This window comes from Leptinotarsa decemlineata, unplaced genomic scaffold, assembly GCF_025532065.1.
Source record: "Leptinotarsa decemlineata unplaced genomic scaffold, Ldec_3_MD MMD2_tig00026294_RagTag_RagTag, whole genome shotgun sequence".
In the NCBI taxonomy this organism is placed as follows: domain Eukaryota; kingdom Metazoa; phylum Arthropoda; class Insecta; order Coleoptera; family Chrysomelidae; genus Leptinotarsa; species Leptinotarsa decemlineata.
The window spans coordinates 2,790,359-2,810,906 of record NW_027412674.1 but is presented as its reverse complement, the minus strand read 5'-3'; the positions used below and the strand labels follow the sequence as shown (position 1 = coordinate 2,810,906).

Here is a 20,548-nt window from a genome sequence, read left to right as displayed (position 1 = left end):
TTATACATTGAAAAACAGCGCTTGAATAGAAAAAAAATTAATATCGTAGAAAGTTTAAATACTGTGTACTATTCAGCGCCCTGTACACATAGGAATGAATACAAATGCTTTATTTCACTATATCATTTGTAGTAGGTCAATAAAACGAAATGACAAACTACATTCATTGTATTCAGTGTAAGAAAAAATATGAAATATAACAGCGGGTACTTAGCTATTTGAATTATGAAAGTTGGAAAAGGGATTTGTTATGGAAAAAATAACAAATTTAAGTTTCTTTATGAGAATCTGTAGATCGATTAGATTTTGCTTTCATATACAAATGAGAAAAAACAACTAATTTCCTTTACTGCCGTCTCAACTCTTTTCTTCAGTCTAGTAAGGTCTAAACTAGAATATGAGGCATTAATATGGAATCCCATTTTTAGTCAATACTCAATAACTATCTAGAAAGTCCAAAAAAAGTTTTTCAAATTTCTATGCTTCAAAGATCTAAATATATGAATATACTACGCAGATGCAAGTTTGTATCTTTAGAGAATCGCAGAAATCAAACGTCCATAATATTTCTACATAAGCTATTGAATGGTGAAGTTGAATCCCCTGTACTGTTATCTCAAATAGATTTTCATGTGCCGAGATTGGAGACTAGATCAAATATCACTTTTGAGTGCAAAAGATCTCAAACAAATATGTCTAAAGCACCAAATAATGTGATGTGTTCAAATGCTAACAAATTGTCAAGTATGTGTGATATTTTTAACTACAGTAAGAGTGAATTAAGAAATAGATCTCGAGCACATCTATAAGCAATTTGGGAATCAATCATAGATGTAATCTTTTTTTTATTTTTATGTTGTATACATGTCGTCTTTTATTCACTGTAACACTGTTACTATACTTCCAATTATATTGTATTTGCTATCCTTTAAAAATTAACTTGTAAATGGTTTCTGTTGGGCAATAAATGCTATATTATTATTTTCACCGTAGTATGCGCTGGTCAAGCCCTATCCCCCGAAACCCCGATACATTCGTGAGGGCGCGCCAGCATTATTAACCAACGACCACTCCCCACACCGTGGGGTAAGTGATCATTGGGTCCGAGAATCATATGCTCTGAGCAAGCGCTATTATTATTATTATTTGTGCGAAATCAAATTTTCTCAATGTGTACGCCAAATACTCACAATAAAAAGGGAACCAATATGGTTTAAGGCAAACGCTACATATAAATGAAAAATATATGAAATAAGTAACAAAAATTTATGTTGAACGGTTTTATTGAAAAAAAAAGATAATAATGATGTAGATAATGCACTAAAAGCTAAAAAATAATTCGGATGGTGCTAGGTAGCAGTCATCACACCACTCTCCTCAGCAATCTACGGTATTGATCAGATGAAAAAATAATAATAAAATCGTTAGGCATAGCGTAATCTAAGTAAATTTGTAAATACTACGCAAAACGATTAAATTTTTTTTATCTGATCAATATCGTAGATTGCTGAGGAGAGTGGTAATGACCGCTACCTAGTACCTTTCGAATTATTTTGAATCTTTTAGTACATTGTCTACTCTACATGATTATCTTCTTTTTCAATAAAACTGTTTAACATTTTTTTTTTCACTCATTTCATTTTCAAGTTTTCAGTTTTTTCTAATTTTGTTACTCCATTCTTTTCATTGTGTTCAGTTCATTTGGTGTCTCAGTATTACAAGGTAATATGTAATTCGCCATTTTGTAGCTATGGCCATCTTGAATTTGCGTCTTTTTCAAAGTGTACTACTATTCTACTAGTTAAACCCTGTCATTTAATACGAGTACCAATATAAAGGTAGTTGTGAAACAATATGAATCCGCCATTTTGAAGCTGCGGCTATCTTGGATTTACAATGATACAGAATTCATTCAATTGTATTGTCATCAAAGCTAAATGTGTACTAAATATCAGATAAGTCTGTCAAGAGGAAGGAGTTCAAATTCCAATTACTAAATTTGACTCAAACAAACAAACAAGGCAAACTAACTAAAACCGTTTAAAATTTCACTTGCTCTCTGAAACTGGACCTAGGGTTTTAGTGAAAATACTTTTCCCTATCATCAGTAGCTACTGTGTTAGCGAAACATGTGATAGTTTTGAAAATAAAGTTCCCGAAGATTCAAATCTCAAGATGTAGTTTATTAAAAATTATTTCTTTTAAATATGAGAGCCATTTCTCTTTTCCTGATTCGCAACAAATTCCCAAAATTCCAAAAAAGGTAATGAAGTGTAACTAAAATTAATTGCTGGGTCAAATACAACTTTGTGATTGACTTGTGGTACACGATGAGAATGACTTTTAGGCTCGTCTAATCAACAAAGAGGACAAATTACTGAAATGAACATCGTAAAAAACAAAATTGGTCTAGCGAAAATATGTTGATAACTTGGAATAATCTATATACAAGTCTATACGTAAAGGGAATATAGAGAGAAGAACATGAAAAAAGTAGCTGTAGATGATCAAGAGTAACGTTAATGTCTTTTGATCACGAGTATAGTAAATAGTTTCGCTGGGTGTTGATAGACTATAGAAAAAACTTCTCTGTCATAGTACCTACTCTATAATTTATGAACGAGAAATTTGAACCACCACTTTTAATTAAATACCCTTTTTACAACTCAGGGCTTCTAATATCAGAACAGTGAAATCTCTCTCACGTCGATTCCAGTTAGTCTTTGCTTCTCGATTTTTTGTTTATTGTACTACCGTTAAAAGTTATCTGTGTCATGACCACACTGCTTCGATCAAAAGCAAGGTTACAATTATTATTGTTGAGGATTTACAATCGCCGAAAAAGTTCTTTATTTTTGTTTCTTCATTGAATAGCGACATGAAAGAAGTGACAAGTGAATATATTTCCTATATCTACGAAAGTAATTTATTAATAATGATAATGAAATTTTAAACTCAGTGACGAGGGATGGGCAAGTATAGCTGGATTATTGAGGCACGTTTCTCGAAATATTTGATTAAATTTGGAAGCAAGTAATCCTGGTATTCTATAAGAGCAAATGGGAACTAATATGTCAATAATCGTAATAGTCAGTAATAATGAAATATAAGTAATTTATTTACCATTTTACTTAATCCTGAACAAAAAGAAAATCAAAAACCAACACACTTTATGAACAATGCTTTCCACGTTAGTTATTATATTTTCACTAATAATTTCTCAAGACAGTTGAAAACAAAAATAAATATAGTTTGAAAAAACTGAAAAACACGCTTTTAAAGAGCATCGAACTAAAAAGATAAAAATATATATTTTTTAATTAGCTTAAATCAATAACGAACGAAAAATACCAGTATTATTGTGAAAAAAGCGACGTACGCATGATATACAAAAAATATGACAGAAAGCGTCCACGCTTTTTTCACAGTAATACTAGTATTTTCCGTTCGTTATTGTTTTAAGTTTTTTTTTAATATTTTTAACTTTTTAGTTCGATGTTCTTCAAAAGCGTGTTTTTCAGTTTTTTTTAACTATATTTATTTTTTATTCTTTACTTTCGTATGCTGTAACAGCGTGTTTTTTAGTCTTTCTAAATTATATTTATTTTATGTAAACTTTGGGATCAATCAGCCGTATATTGTTTAGAAAAATGACCATCGATATTTTCCGATTCCGGAGAGGAAGCCTGAAAATAAACTACCAAGCCCAAGGAAGGCAGCAGGCGCGTAAAGGAGGGTTACAAATAAGGCAGCAGGCGCGCGTGTTGATAAAAACAAAATCCTTTTTTCAAATGAAGAAATACATCTAAAGTGAGTTCGAATTATATCAAGGAGGTTACGTACAGCGCCATCTGCCCGCGAATATATCAAGCAATAACGTCGATAATTCTGTTAAATACAGATCCCGAGATTGAGAGTTACAAACAAACTGACAAAAGAAAAAACATTCATACATACAGGTGAAGCTGATGAAAGCGTGTTAAAAATAAAGGAAGAAAGATACGACATCGAAAATAAGTACTTCCTAATTGGTTTGTTTGTAATTTGTATATAGTATTTCCAATACCAATTGGAACAGCACAGAGAAGGAATTCTCGCCTCGATATAGGCGTCGGCATATTATTTTTCAGTGGTAGTTTTTCAGTTACTTATTCTTACAATCATAGCAATTGATCACCCGCTGAAAAAGTTATCTCAACTGAATTTTTCCACCATGTGTAATTATGGAAAACTTCGAAATTTAAGGTAGTTGATTTCCGAGTCGAAAACTCTAAAATACAATGAAAACACAAATAATCACACTGAATTCTCGTCAAACATATATTCACAAAATAATAGAAGCCAACAAAATTGCTGGAAAAATAAAAATTCTTCTTCGCTATATTCGGATGAGGTGGAATCATCATCGGGTTGAATAACGATCGGATTTATGGAACTTTGCACATAATATTTGTTCTTCCACACATCACTATTACCTACTTCATTCACCACTCGCCTTATATTGTCAAGCACTACAGCATTCAAAGTCGGTGACTGATTACATTTCCGCAAGCTTTCTTTCATCGTGGCCCAAACCATTTCAATTGGATTGAACACACAATAGTATGGAGGCAAACGTAAGAGAATATGACCACGTATTTCACACATCGAATCAATAATATACTCTTTTATGAAATTACGTTGTTTTATGGTCGCCAGTAATACCTTTTTCGTTGGAATCTTTTCGGGTATTTCCATGTCATGATTTCGCATGAAATCAACAATATCTGCTTTTTTTGTGTTATTGTTTGGTATTGTAGTCAATAACCGAGAATGATACGAAGCGTTTCCATAACAATAACCGAGTTTGGAGGAATATTTGGGAGTAGCTGCTTACTGAACCAGGTTTCGAATAAAGCCGCAGTCATATCTTCGTGGTAATCAGCAGACGAATCTTTTATATTTTTAGCCAACAGAAGCAAAGCGTTAGGTACGAAACCACTTTCATTCCCGGCATGCAAAATTATAACACGTTTTTCCCTTGAAGAAGGTGTGTTCAAAGCACAACACTTGGTTTCGTGACAACATCATGTGTGTCAGACCAAGTTTCGTCGAGGTAGATTATATGTCTGCTGGATTCTCGGTAGCTTTTCATTCGCCTCAAATATTGTCGATTCCATTATGACCATCCGATTGTTCAATTTTTTATATTTGAAACCACAAGACAATAAGACACCTCGAAGAATTTCTAAAGATTTGTAATTGTAATCGGGATAGTCAAGTAATTTATACCAAATCATTTCCAAGGTTGGTACTTCATTTTTTTGGTATATACCATAAATTGTTCGCCAAATCACATCTTTTGTAACACCATCCGTTTCAATTGGGAATGGATAGACTATACCAAAGATTTGAAAATTGAATTCATACAAGATTCATTTTTACGATAACTATCATAAAATGTTTTTGTAGGTATGATTTGAAAATGTCAGTCATTTGGAATATTTCTTTAAAGACTGTACTATAATTGTGGATGAAGACACATATTTACAACTAATCGTCATTAATTTTAATGATTTTTAGGTCATGATTCAGGAATTTTTATGAACATTTTTTTGTCGAAAAATATGACAATTCAGAGATGTGTCGGTCTCGAAATCTTGAGATGAGATATAAATGCCAATATTTTTAATTCTTACGCTGTTTTATAAAAGTTTTGAATCGAGCAGAAAATATTTGTTTACATAAATATTCATTGCAATTATAGACATATTTTAACTGATTGTATTTTTTGGTTACAATGAACTCGTGAAATATAGGTGAGAATATCGGTCGATAAACTCAGTTTCGTCGATAAGAGTTCATTTTGTATAAACCATGGTAATTCCAATGATAATGAAACTCATTTGTCTGAATAATATCGAATGTTTTGAAAATGAATAGCGATCAAATTTAATGTCTGATTTTTATCCACTGAATTGAAAGATTTGGGGTCACCTGATCATAAACTTTGTCATCATTTTCTCTCGTAATCATTTCTCTCATAATATCATCATTCAAAAATTTTCAAACTCTGAAATATAAATAATGGCCCATGTGACTATACTGAAATTCCCATAATAGTAGGCACTACTATTATTGCATTAAAACTGAAACATTGTTGTCAGGTTGTGATTCTATTTATTTCATCATATAATTATATTAGTATGATTTCTGCAAAAGACAGATTAAGAAAAAAAAACGTCACAGTCATTTCTGAGAATTCAGTGCCTACTATTTTGGAAACATAGTGAAGAATACATAGAGGCGACTCCACTGAAAATCACATCGACCTATATATGCAACACTATTCCTAGGAACATTTATAACATATTCAAGTTTTTATTACAAATATGGCGTTTGCAGGCCCCAAATTAACGATCAAAATATTGCTTTGGGGAAAAACCACTTTATATAAAAAAATATTATTAGTTTCAGTTAAAGTTCAGACTAATATAATATTCCAAATAATATTATCCCCTTTTCTTTAACTTATGATGAATTTGATGTCTTGGTGTTGACTATTGAAAATTCTTAAAGATGAAATCAATGTTTTTTGCATAATGTGTTTTGTGAACTGCTGTTTTGGATAATTGTCACTGTAATGGAGGTGTCTGCACTGTTTTTTTGACGAATTCAAAATTTTGAAATTTTCTATTTCGTGTATCATATCCCAGACTCATATTTAAATATTATTGTTATATCTAATTCCTGTAAAAATTCACTTTTTTCGGCCCAAAAATAATAATCAATTTTTTCCTGTACAAAAACTCTATATGGGACCTATTTAAGTAACCTTTTTAAAATATTGACTATTAATGTAGGTTTTTGAAAGCGAAATTGAGAAAACCACCAAAAAATCTTACAAGGTAAACCCCCAAATTTTATAAATTTAAGTTGTTCAGCATCTAAAATAAGAGTACCTACCTAATATGGTTTGAAAGTAAAAGTTCAACATTAACAGTATAAAAAATTATTATTTTTAAAAATTTTGGTGCAGATATGAAGTTGTTTCAGTCTTAGATATGACGGGGTTGAAAAAATAATTAAATGCTAAGGAAACGTTAGCTGTGAAGGTTACAAGATCGGGCTTTCATTGTCTAAATTGATGTTGAATAATATGAAATCTATGGTTATACATATATATTTGACTTTTCACACATTTAATTTTTCATTTTATTTATTCTTCCATAAGTTTCGAAACAGTTAACATAATTTTAAACAATGGAACTTGTAACATTCACCAAGAAATCTTGTCAATCATTTTCAATTGATAAAGCAATGATTTACCATTCAAAAATTCATAATAGTCATTTCGGTGAACTGAATTATACAAATCATATTCAAATTTTTTCATTAATAATGAAGAAAATTGTATAGTTTTGTTTAGAATATCTGACACAGCTAGCTGTCTTTCAAGAAGATTTTAATAATGTCAATAATTTTGGATTCCGAAAAAAAAAGAGCAAAAATGTGAAGATTTCTGAAATTGCTATTTCAGAATTTGTTGCTGCATTACAGTAACAATCTTTCAAATCAGCAGTTTACAGCATATTACTCAAAACATTGATTTCTACAATGAGAATTTTCAATAGTCCAACATCTGAAAGAAACTTAATTTATCATAGTTTAGATGAAAGACGACAATTAGGGAATTGAGGAAAGGGAACATTAGAACATCAGTCTAAATCGAAAGGGGTGTATTTTTAGGAGGGATAAGTTTAAACTTTCACTTCAAAGAATCATATTTTTCAACCTTAGGATATTTTTGACAAGTTGAATAATGAATGAGATTTTTTAATTGTTATTTTACGGCCCGTAGACGCCACGATTCCCATAAAAACTTGGTGAAACCCTCTCTATATGCAGTTCACTAGTCACATGGACTATTATTTGATTGTGATTTACACGAGAAAATAATGACGAAGTTTATTTTTATATTAGGTGACTACAAATCTTGCACTTTAGTGTGTGATGATTAGTTATTAACTCAAATGATATTGATCTTCAAATCATTCAATATAATAAGTCTTAGGTACACAAGTTACTACACACAACTTCAACAAGTTACTGATATCTAGCACATTTTCCTTTGTGAAACATAAATTGAGTTTACGAAGTAACCAATCGTGGTGAACTAGAAGTTCGCCCATTCTAGAACCTTACAATTTTTAGGTTGAATTCCCATCTCTGACTTCCCCCACCAAAAATGACTTTTGTTCAATACTATTTCAAAATGAAACAAGTCAAGTAAGTGAGTAACTCCGGTTAAGTACCTTGTATGAGTATAAAAGGAAACCCTTCTCTCTGGAACTACTGAATATTTCAGATGCATATATCAAGATAGGCATCGTACTGCAAAAAGAAGAACCGATCTCACGCATTTACTCTTTAGACAATAACATCTCTTGTAACAAATTCGCTGATGCAGAAGAAATCGAATTCCGCAGCAGTCGCCTCTCTTAAATGCCAGTTCAATTATGTGGACATACTTGGTCAATTTGGCCTTCGCGGTAACCTTCACCCTGGTGAGAGGATTCAGTACGGGTGATGGTAATAACAACGTCCCAATGATATAAGTGTATAACTTGGTGTCAGAAACCATTTCGGAGTTTCGTTTTTCTCTGGAGGTGTTTCCCCACACAGAAGGTGTCCCCTATATACTCGCTTTTAAATGAAATAATATAGTAATATTCAGTATTTTTCTACTTGACATTGTCGGTCAGGTTTCAATAACTTCGAGTATTTTATAGGTTTCAAGCCATTTTAAATTTTATATTCATATTAGTAACTTCTTTATGTTTTTACAATGTACCTAGTTGTCCTGACAAAGGTGTAAGATAACAGAGTTTTCTTTGCTATGTGATGTTCATACAATGTTGGTTGATGAAAGTGAAGAGAGGCTTATTCTTCTTTCCTGGTAACTGCAACTGCAACAAAAAAAGGGGAAATGTGGGAAAATTTTATTAAATTGAAAAATAAAGGAAGTTGATCCATTTGAAATATACTGCTGTTTAAACGTATAGGGAATTTAAACTATTTTATCGAGCACACCGTATATTGTTTCCCTAAACTTGCTCATAATCATCTCGTCATGAATAATTTTCCTCCAATTCCTCTAGATGAGAAACTGGTGATTTTTTTCGTGGAGTGTGTGCAGAATAGGATTTTTTTCATATTACTTGTCGATTTCCCAAGAAATTTTTGAAAATAAGAAAGCTAAAGAAATATGGAATTGAAATGTGTTGGTATCTATTGGATGTTCCACTGAGAAAATATAACTTTGGTTCCCAACTACGACAAATCTTCTGTAGAATATCAGACAATGATTTGAAAAAATAGTTTCGAAAGACTCACATTCAAAAAATATATATCAAAGAATTGGTTTTCCCGAAGACCGGGAATATCTTTAGTGAGTTTTATGAGTGACTAATATGTAACCATCTGTATACGGCAGATACGTAAAGTTTTGCCTTTGATCACCCCTACTATTTTACATCACGGTTAGCAAAGCTTCACTTTAAAAAGTTGTCTTCAAATAAGGGATGACTGAATGATACGATCGATACCTATGGGATTTCCACGTGTTCTTTAAAAACCATTACTCAGCAAGGTTTTTTTATGTATTTCCAAACAAGACTCTAATCCAAGTGATTCAAGTAGAGTGGCTGGTGCAGAATGAAGTGGGAACTAGGCGAAATGATGAAACCTATTAATCTATTGTAAACACTTTTCTCACACTTGAAAAAAAATACTGTACCTATTCAACGAAAGTAATTTTTTATGGAGAAAAATCAGGTTTTTTTTTTCGACTTTTTTTTGGGTATTTTAACCTTCCACAATATTAACTTTTCGGAGGCCAAAATCTGCCTCCGTCCTCAGAAACGGACAAAAAATTCCTTTCTTCTTCGACAAATGTAAATGTGAAATTATGACATCTGTCAAAGGAGTTGAGAAATAAGTAATCAATAAAGGACTGCAAATATCTTTGAATTTTTTGTCTATTTCTGAAGACGGAGGCAGATTTTGGCCTCCGAAACGTTAAGACTGTGGAAGGTAAGAATACCCAAAAAAGTCGAAAAAAAAATACTGTCTTTCGATTCACTACATTAGAGCTTTCTCTGCAAAAATTCCCCATGTATTTGCCTGTTTTCGATTGAAAAAAAACTGATTGAAACTAATCATATATTGAATGTTGAGTGAATCTTACTACAGTAAATTAGTGAAAACCGCACACCAATCGATTATGCCGTTTTTGAGATTGGCGCGTATAAACTCGCAGACAAACAGACAACGATCAGGATATTACACATTTATTACATGTTTTGACTGCGTTTTTATTTATAGTTGACATTCCTGATGAGATTTCCCCTTGAGCGTATTTGTCCCCGTTTTCTAGACATTCACGGAGGGCCTCATTCACTTACCAATAATTTACATAATATTCCAGTATTCGGAACTGTGTTTGTATGTATCTTTAATTGTTTCGGTGTCAATTAAAGCATCCAAATAAAGTAATTGTTACAAACATAAATCCTTCAACATTCATATTTCATGGGGTCTGCAATGCACCAAAAGAAATTCGTTGAAATCGCTATTTGAAATAAGAAAAACGTCCAACATATGGATTTTTTGTTCAACACCATGTTTTGTAAGAGATGTGTTTCATACAAAGCGGAAAAAAATTGATTTTTCTCATTCATTTTTCATTAACGTGCTAGATATTGCACGTTAAAAGGTAGGATCTCGTTTATCCTCAGGTCGCACAAGTTTTGACTTTTGTGGAATGTCTTTCATAAGGGGTGACAACTACTTGACGATAAAACAGATTTAACTATTATTCTTTAACTACGGTGGTCTCTGTATCTTTTTTGCTTGGAATTTCACTGAAAGTGTTATGTCGGATAGAGCTTCGAAAGATAGTGTTGTAAATTATACCCAAAAGAAAATAACACCGGCCGCCACTGGTAGCCATAAACCAATGGTGACGTAGCTAAGAGTGCGCGAATGTACGATGATTCCCTGCCACTCGAGAAGCAGCGAGAAGATAATACTACCGACTGCCTGAAAACATCCATATTTGAAAAATTTTCTAATTTCGCGGGCTATGTACATTCGATTAAAATCTTTCTTAATTTTTTTATGTTGGAACACTAGTCCCGAACATATGCCCACAGATTCAGCTGTTTAGCATGTTTACTTTGTTAGTGAGAGGCATAAAAGTGTTTTGCGTGTTCGTTGATTTTCTACTATCGAAAAAACCTATCAAATAATGTATATCAAATTTGACGTCAAAAATCGAATCAAATGCTCAAAACACTTGAAATGTTGACAGTGGCATACGGTGATCGTACTCTGAGTCAGAAAAATGTTTACTAGTTGTACAAGCTTTTCACAGAAGGTCGAGAAGATATGAATGACGATGTTCACTTTGGATGCCCTAGTACATCAACAACCGATGAAAATGTTGAGAAAGTGAAGAGAATTGTTATGGAGAATCGTCGAATCACTATTAGAGAAGTTACTGAAGATGTCGACATATTGGTTGGCTCATGCCATGATGCAATTTTTTCCGAAATTTTGGGCATAAAGTGTGAGGCAGCGAAGTTCGTTCCAAAATTGATAAATCTTGACCGTCTCATGATTATCGCTCAGGATTTGTTGAATGACGTCTACTGCAATCCAGATTTGCTTAAAAGGGTCATAACTGTTGACGATCATGGGTATATGGCTATGACATAGAAATCAAAGATCAGCCGTCCCAACGGAAGAGCCCAGGAGAGCCAAGCCAAAAAAAAGCACGACAAGCTCGATGAAATGTCAAGGTTCTGCTCACTATTTTCTTCGATTGCTGCGGTGTAGTGTATCAGGAGTTATTGCCACATTGCCACATGGTTATAAGGAGTATTATCTTGAAGTTATGCGCCGCTTTCGAGAACCAATACAAAAAAAACGTCCAGTATTGTCAAAAACAATTCATGGCTTTTGCGTCACGATATTGCACCTGCTCACTCGTCATTGCTTATTCATAATTTTTTTGGCCAAAAACAACACTGTAAGCTTTCTTCGGCCACCGTATTCACCAGATTTGCCCCCCTGAAACTTTTTTCTGTTCCCAAGTTTGAAGAGACACATAAAAGGACGGCATTTTGCGACGATTGAGGAGATAAAAATCGAATCGTTGAGAGAGCTCAAAGACATACCAAAAAGTGCATATTAGAACTGCTTCAAGTATTGGAAAAAACGCTGGCACAAGTTAATTACGTCTGAGGGGGGCTACTTCAAAGGGGACGAAATAGAAATTGATGAATAAATAAATGAATATGTTTGGAGAAAAACAAAAATTCACCTTATTTATTGAACATAGTAGTATAGTCTGAACTCCAACCACCCATTCTTTAACTAATACCACATCAACCGTGCTCAAACTCAAACGAGTGGAAAAAAATCACTATAAATATTGTGTTTTCCTGCACATACATCCGACTTCATTGATCTTTGTTATCTACATTTTTATCTAAATCCATCAAAATTATCAGGTAACCGTCTCACTTTCATCCATCACAGTTCATTCTAAATGCTGTAGTAATGTAGTTTCTTTCAAGTGAAGTGCATTTCAATAAAAAAAATGTGTTCGTTTGTGATTAGTTTTTTCATCTGTTTTCAAAAAAGTTTTTTTTATGTTGGTGAAACTGTATAGATAAAATGGTAAATAAAAATATTTCTCAATAATTCATGCGGCATTGAAATTTATTTACACTTTGGCATGGAAAATGATTTCATGGAAACGTGAACGTGAAAGAGCAGAAAACTCAAATGAATTAAAAAAAATCTGTGTGTCGAGGTTTTTCCCGTATGTTGAGAATATTCAGTATAGATCTAGCAGTCAAATTTCTTTCTGGTGCTTTCACTGTCATTTGTTAATAAAATTATGGAGTCAATAAATATATTCATCAGTAATTTCAAGTTTAGTTGGTAATTTATTGTACAAGGAATCATTCTATGAATGAAAGATTTCTCAAAAAATGTATTTCGTGGTGGTGTGTAGATAAAAATTTCAGAGTTATACCGATTTGACATCGAGGTGGAAATTGTAAACACAATTGTACTCTAGAGTATTAACGGCAATTACACTTACCGAACAGTACATGAAATATTTATTTTGTCTGTATTTCATCATATATCACATCAAATTCTGGGTTAAAACCTTAGCTCTAATTATTTGTATTAATTGCAGTAGATTAAATTTATACCTATAGATTGGAATATTTTCACTCGTAAATATCATTCAAAAAATCAAAATTATGTATACTTTGCAGTAACACCTACAAAGTACGTTCCTGGGTCTTTGTATGTGAATGGTCTAACATAATTTACTTTGATCCTTGTCGAGTATCTACCAGCTGGTTGTATGTCAAATGTCAATTTGGTATATATCTCGGAATACTGGATTGTTCTTGTTTCGTTTTTTCTAAAGTAAACAATGATGTGATATGAATCGTTCTGGCTCAATAGGTGAAAGGTTTATCGTTATTTTTTATGTAATAATTGAAAAAATAAATATTGATATACTTTTACGGCGTTTGGTGGAAACAATGTGAAACTTTAGTGAAATTATCTCGTAATGAAAAGAGAAATGAAAATTTCTGTTTTTTATCACTTTTATTTGTAACAGTTTCGTCCTATACGGACATTTACAAACTTATACAACCAAGTTTATTGTATAAGTTTGAAAATGTCCGTATAGGACGAAACTGCAGTAACGTTAGTTACAAATAAAAGTGGTAAAAACATAGAAATTTTCATTTCTTTTTTCATTATGATTTCCTACCACGTAGTAACGGCTACATCCATCAATTTATTATCTCGTAAATGTGAGTGTTCTTAGCAATTACTGTTGGAGATTTTGCATTCATTTCAATGGAGACCAAATTTTTTTCAAAATCTCAAGTGCTTGATAGTTTATAATGTTTTTTTTATATGTTATAGTCCAAGCATGTAAACAAATAAGATCAAAATATTGTAGAATTATGGACTTATCCATTACTAATTACTTGTCTTAATAAGTAATTAGGGGTTCAAAGTACAAACTATTCGCATAATGACATCTAAAAAGTTTTCAGAAGGCATATTTTTCAATGTATAGTAATGATAATACAGAGTTTGAAAATGACAATTGAAAAAGCAAAAATCAAATACGATAAAAATTTTAATTATCATGTGATTTTTTTAGAAAAATAATTATCGATGGGCAACCCTGGATAATACAGTGAAAATATTACACAGCTCTCGAGATAAAAAATATCAATATCGCAAAATCCAACCTAACTCTATTCAATTCAATAGTGAAAGAAAATTGACATACCTATCTTTCTTTAGTATTTCAATGAAAATAATATTGATTTGTGTCTGAACACGAAATATGATGAGATATGGCAACCTATCAAATATATTTTTACCGGTATTGCTACTTCCTAGAGGATATGAAATGATTTATTGTTGACTGAAATCCATTAATACTGATTTCAGAAATATAACAGGGGAAATCACCTGTTTTCAAAGATATCCACAGACAGATCGACATAAATGTAATAGGAATTTTTCAATTTCAATTATCAATTTTATTTCACTAATGTTATCATCATTTGTTTGAAGATGATTGACAATGTTTCATGATGAATTTCATTAGTTCGGACTTTCATTGTTTGATATTATATAAAATAAGTTGTAATTCCTGAAATAACTAATAAAAAAGAAGAATTAAAAAATAGCTGAAAATAACAATTATTAAGCAAAAAAACCTGAAATGAAATAACAGTGAAAGTAAAAATAAATCAATTGAACAAAAATTAAAAATAAAAAGTTAAGAGATTCCAAGCTAAGTTATTTCACGACGTTTCGATTGTTAGTATCCACAATCGTCTTCGGGTGATGACTGAACTAATTCCTCGGAGGAATTATTAGTTCTTTCAGGATTTTCAAATCATTTTATATAACATCAGACAATGGAAATTCGAAGTAATGAAATTCATTATCTTCATGTTGTGAACTACAGTCAGAATAGGCATACTTTGTGAGGAATATCCAAAAAGAGGTAGTCCTTCGCCTATATATTTCCTGCTGAAACATTTCATTTATACTAAATACATCATGAATGTACTTATTGCCTATCAAAATATGTTCATTACTTTAATTAAAAAAAAAAAATTACTGCACGTTCCATACAGAAGCATTATAGTTATGAAGAAATATCCAATAATTTTCATAGAACAAAATTGGTTCCATGGAAAGTTTCAATGCCCGCAACAATATCGATACCACAATTTTAGTTATAACTAAAATTTGACTTTAGTATTACGTCATTGTTTCCTGTACTATTGAAGCTAAAGAACAATTTTAACCGTTTTCTGTTTTGGCACACTTTTTTGAGAGGAATTAAAATAGTTCCATTTAAAATAGTCCCAGACAACAGATTTTTTTAATTTTGCAGTGACCACGTGTCTATCTATTCAATTAACAGACTTGGGGCACGCTCCGAGGAAAAGTGTTTTCCGGTACTTTTCCGGTGTTTTCTGTCAAACACCTTCAATGACAGAAAGCTAAGGAGTCTTTTTTGTTCCCCCAAAGTGTGCAAGACGGTCACAATTTTTCTATACCTCCAATAGTACAAGAAATAACTCCAAAACGACTGCAGATATCGAAATTTTCTATACAACCAATTTTGTTGATGAAAATTGTCCCAAAATTCAGCTAGATCTTGTGGCTTGTGTGTAATATGGAATACGGAGATGATCCAACTTCTCTTAGGCTGAGGTCTGGATGAAGTTTTTCAAGGCTGCTTAGAGAAATTCAAATTATATCTCCAACAGAGCTGTATTTTCACCATATTTGCAACATAATAGAAATTAATTGACTTTTTCTTTCCAGAAATCAACCGGGATAGTTCCGGTGCCCAGAGGAAGCAAGGGCCCTAGAAGTCTGTACTTGAGGAGACATGGCGACAGTTTCGGTTTCACGCTCAGACATTTTATCGTTTATCCTCCCGATTCCATCGCTGTAAGTATGAAGACGTCTGTTATTATAAAACTTCATCTTGTCTGATATTGGTATATTCAATTATTTTTACTGAATAATTCTTAATAACTGTCAATTTCGATTTTTTATTGAAAACTTTCGTAATACGTCAAAAATATTCGTCATCAAATAGTTATGAGATGTTTGACTTGAGTAAAATACAACCAGAAGACCAAGATGCTCAAAGATTCTTACGAAGTCAAAATAAACAGACACCATACCTAATTTATTGAATGCATGTGGTAACATTCGGTGCTACATGTTGTGAGTCATGTGCCAATTCATCAAAATTTGTAATATCTCTCAAACTGATTCAGCAGACACCACACTGAAAAAGCTACCTAGAAAATCCCCATTTGTCGAGTTGAAAACATGGATGATTTTGAACTAATTAATTGGTCAACAAATTCTGAAATAATAAATAAGTATATGTTGAATAAAAAACATATATTTGAACAGTTTTTGGCCTTCTACCATCTTGATACAAAAAATGTGGGAATCTTCCAAAGGAAGGAAGAATTAATTTCACAAATTGACTCTATACAAAGATATGTAGATCATGCAAAGAAGAAACTTTCAGACACAAACTGGAAGAAAAAGCCCTCTCTATACAACCATTTTCATATAAACATGGAGTCACACGAAAAAATTATACTTTCGAAACAAATTCTTTTATATGAACGTTGAATTATACGAAAAACACTTTTTTTCTATTCCGTTTGTATTCCAAACATTCGTAATGGAATTAAACCAGATATCATTCACAGGATTCCTACGTAATATACTTTATGAAAGCCGTAAGACACTTGCCTTATTGGCTCTTCAGTAGGAAATACGGATAACATTATAAGTAAAAACACTCAATTCGTTCATAATTACAACTTTTTGTCGCGGAATGGGTTGAACCCACCCATGTTATCGATGACGATACATAAAACATTCATTCGCTTATTTGATTCCAACATTTTTTGTATCAAGATAGAGAAGTGGAAGGTTAAAAAATATACCCTTTCAATCTAAACATATATTTGGAACTATTATCAAAATTAAAAAATCGAAAAAAATAATTTCTCTTGATATTTTTCATATTTCCAAAATGTTTGATGACCCATATAACCATATTATAATATTATATGGTTATATGGTTATATTATAATATTATATGGTTATAAACAATCTATATTATTCTTTTAACATTCATATGATACAAAACGACTATCATGAATTTTTTATTCCGGGTTTTTTTCCAGGAGAAATATGACGGAAGACACGCTGCTGTCGGGGCTCTGCTCGCTCCCATGGAAACCATCTTCGTGAAGCAAGTTAAAGAAAGGGGTCCAGCTAGACAGGCGGGTTTACAGCGGGGAGATCGATTGATAGCCGTTAACGGAATACCTGTCAAAGATCATACATATTCTCAAGTGGTGCAATTTATCGTCAACAGTCCAGAATACCTTCATTTGTTGGTGGTCCCAAAGGAAGACGACGTTTTGCAGAAGGTTGGTTTACAGGTTTTACATTTTTTTATTTATTTGGGTCGAAAATTTTTCAGAAATAATTTCGACTAAGAGTAAGGAACCATAGTAACGAGCATTAAAATTTTCGTTATCATTTGTTTATTGTAATATTAGTTTACATTAATACATTTTTTCTTCGCAATGAATAATTAACCCAAAATGTATAGTTTAGTGAGCTGGTGTATCAACTATTTAGTTCCAGGATGATTTTGTGACATATGAGAGGGTTTGGTCATTAAATATTAGAACTATTTCGCCATTGCCTGTTATTTCCTTACCTTGAAATACGAGGTGGTTCTGGAATATACATTTTGTAGTTTTGAGATTTATTTCTTTTTTTTATTCCTCCCATTTCCCGTAGAATTATTGAGGAGCCCCCATATTTATGACGAAAGGTTTTAATTTAATTTCTTTGTGAAAAAATAAATTTTGGTTTCACCAAAAAAATCTTACTTGCTGATAATTTTATGAAAAACAAATATGTCAACTGATTATTTGGCTTGATTATTCTTAACCACTGGTTTATAATCCCGTTCATGGAGATTAATTCATTTTCATATCGTTCATTAAAACTTCAGTATCAACCACAATCATTTATTACATTGTAGTTTAGTCAAAATTTTACTTATGTTTTTATAGATCCCTCAATTTTTGTCTCTGAATAAAACAGTATTTCTTCTTCTTATTTGAAATGATTCTTTAATTACATCATTTCAATTTTCATTACAATTATAGTGTACGTTTCGGATGTTATTATTGCTATCATTTGTTTTTCTACTCATCAAAATGCATATCATATATTTTTGTTGTAGATATGTTTCAGATAATCATAAAAGGTTTTCTTATTCGAAGTTCTTTGTAGAAAATGCTCAGATCAATGGAAATAGGAAAAAATACGAATAGGAACCTGAAAATGAAAAAAAAACTCTCGAAAAACTCTACGGTACATAGGGAGACGTGAAAGTTGCTATTGTGTTTTTATTTAACTCAGTCAACCAATTTCCAGGGCCGTAATTTAAAAGGGAATAATTCACCCAATTATAATCATATATTACCGAAACATCCCGAAATATAAAATAGAATTTAATTTCTCAGTATGAAGTGAACATCTACGATCCAAAAACTACAACAAAAAATACAGATCCGTATTTAAAAATTCAAAGATAGGGGTGGCCCAAGGCAGATGACACCCTATATAAAAAATTCATTGACATAGTATGATAGCCTACATCAAGTGCCAATAGCAAAATGTTATAGAAGATATAGGTGAAAAACGAATAATATATATAATATATATATTCCTATGATTAACATGGAGAGAATATCCTTACTTGCACAGGTTATAGCTTTTGAAGGTACTATAGATAGTTAAATTTCCACTTACTCAGGGTATCCATGATAATAGTTGAACAATTTTCACAAACTTTTCTATTCTAGATGCGTTTTGCTAACACCGTAACTTCATAATCGGTAATAATTAATGAAGCTACGGTGTTGGCGAAACGCATCTAGAACAAAAAAAAATGTGAATTTTTTTTAATTACTATCGTTGATAATGGTCAGTAACTGGTCAGTACATTCATAATACTCAGGGTGGATTCATACACTCAGTTTCAAGATTATTGAATTTCAGTGGCAACAGTCAAGCACAAGCATATAATCTGTTTCATATATATAATTATTTAAATATATGTGTTGTGATTTTTGGTAGTAAAAAATTAAAAACATGAAATCTTACGGGCATGAACCCATCTTTACTATAACTCACCTTCTATCATTCAATTATGAATACTCATTTCACTTTATTTTCAGTTTTTCTCGGAAACTGCGTACAACCCAGCTTCTAACCAACCAACCTATTCAGATATACCCTGCGACCGACAAAGCGCTCAGCAGATCATTTCGCGACGGTTGGCTCACCCTACACCAGAATTCCAAGTCGATGCCATCTCGTGGCGATCTCTACAACAACCATACCCACAGACAGACTTTGTAGGACTACAAGCGACGGCTTTCGACAGAGGGCAGCGTAGCGCAGACAATTTACTGTACAGCGAACCCAGACATCGGCATAATCAACAGGAGATATACGCTGAAATCCACCCCCATGATATCGGTCAGCGTGGCAAATGCCGGGCGGCCCCTCAGGTGCCCCTTTACAAAAAAATGGGGAGAAGAGCTAGTGAGGGTAACATTTTGTCAGAACGGTGCGAATCATCGAACTATTCTAGTTTGAACCCGGAGACTTCTGACGACCATGCAATGAAAGCTATGTACAAAAACAATTATTTGCCGGAAGGCCCGGAAATATCAGGATTAAATTACCCGAATACCGCGGGGTGTAGGTTGAGTTTGGAAGTGGGGCGCAGGGAGTCGAATTCTTCTTTGTCTTCTTCTATAGCGGACGGTAGCAAAGATAGTTTCGGGTCCTTTGACTCTAATTCGACGCTTACTGGACACGAAACCGATGATTCTGCTATAATGAATAGATTCCGGAAAAGCGTTCAACAAAAGGAGGAGTTCTTGAAGAATACCATCAATCCCAGTAGTGCCGAACAGGCTTTGGTTCGACGTGAGTTCTACAGTCGGCCTAAAAAACTTGAAAAGCAAATGTGGCCTCCGAATGACCGAGAATCTCCTTCGAGAACAACAAAGCCTAATCACCAAAATTTTGCCAGGGTGAAAAACGACATCGATAACGAAAGGGATTTTTCTCCTAATCAGAATGGACATGAAATGCAAGGTGGAGGAGCAGCGTTTTCAGTTCCGCAGCACAGAGGAGCCACCTCTCCTAGAGAAAGAGCAAACTTAAATCTAGACAGGATTTATGAAGGTGCTACTGCTCCGACTGGATATGACAGTATGGAGGCCATTAACGGATCAGTTGTTGGAGATCCTTACGAAGACAGGAGGTAAGTGACTAACTTACTAATTATCAA

General features: G+C 32.7%; 1 protein-coding gene across 9 annotated transcripts in view; it reads left to right on the top strand.

Annotated features, from left to right (window-relative positions):
* Positions 1 to 20,548, top strand: part of RhoGAP19D (Rho GTPase activating protein at 19D) — a 521,267-nt gene that overhangs the window by 383,641 nt on the left and 117,078 nt on the right. For 8 of the 9 annotated variants that reach the window (XM_074180175.1, XM_074180173.1, XM_074180178.1 and 5 more), the window contains 3 exons: positions 15,946 to 16,074; positions 17,343 to 17,591; positions 19,422 to 20,521. In XM_074180175.1, coding sequence (XP_074036276.1) covers positions 15,946 to 16,074; positions 17,343 to 17,591; positions 19,422 to 20,521 — 1,478 coding nt within the window. Of the gene's footprint in view, positions 1 to 12,622; positions 12,727 to 15,945; positions 16,075 to 17,342; positions 17,592 to 19,421; positions 20,522 to 20,548 lie in introns of those variants that run through there. The other variant, XM_074180176.1, reaches the window with a different exon arrangement.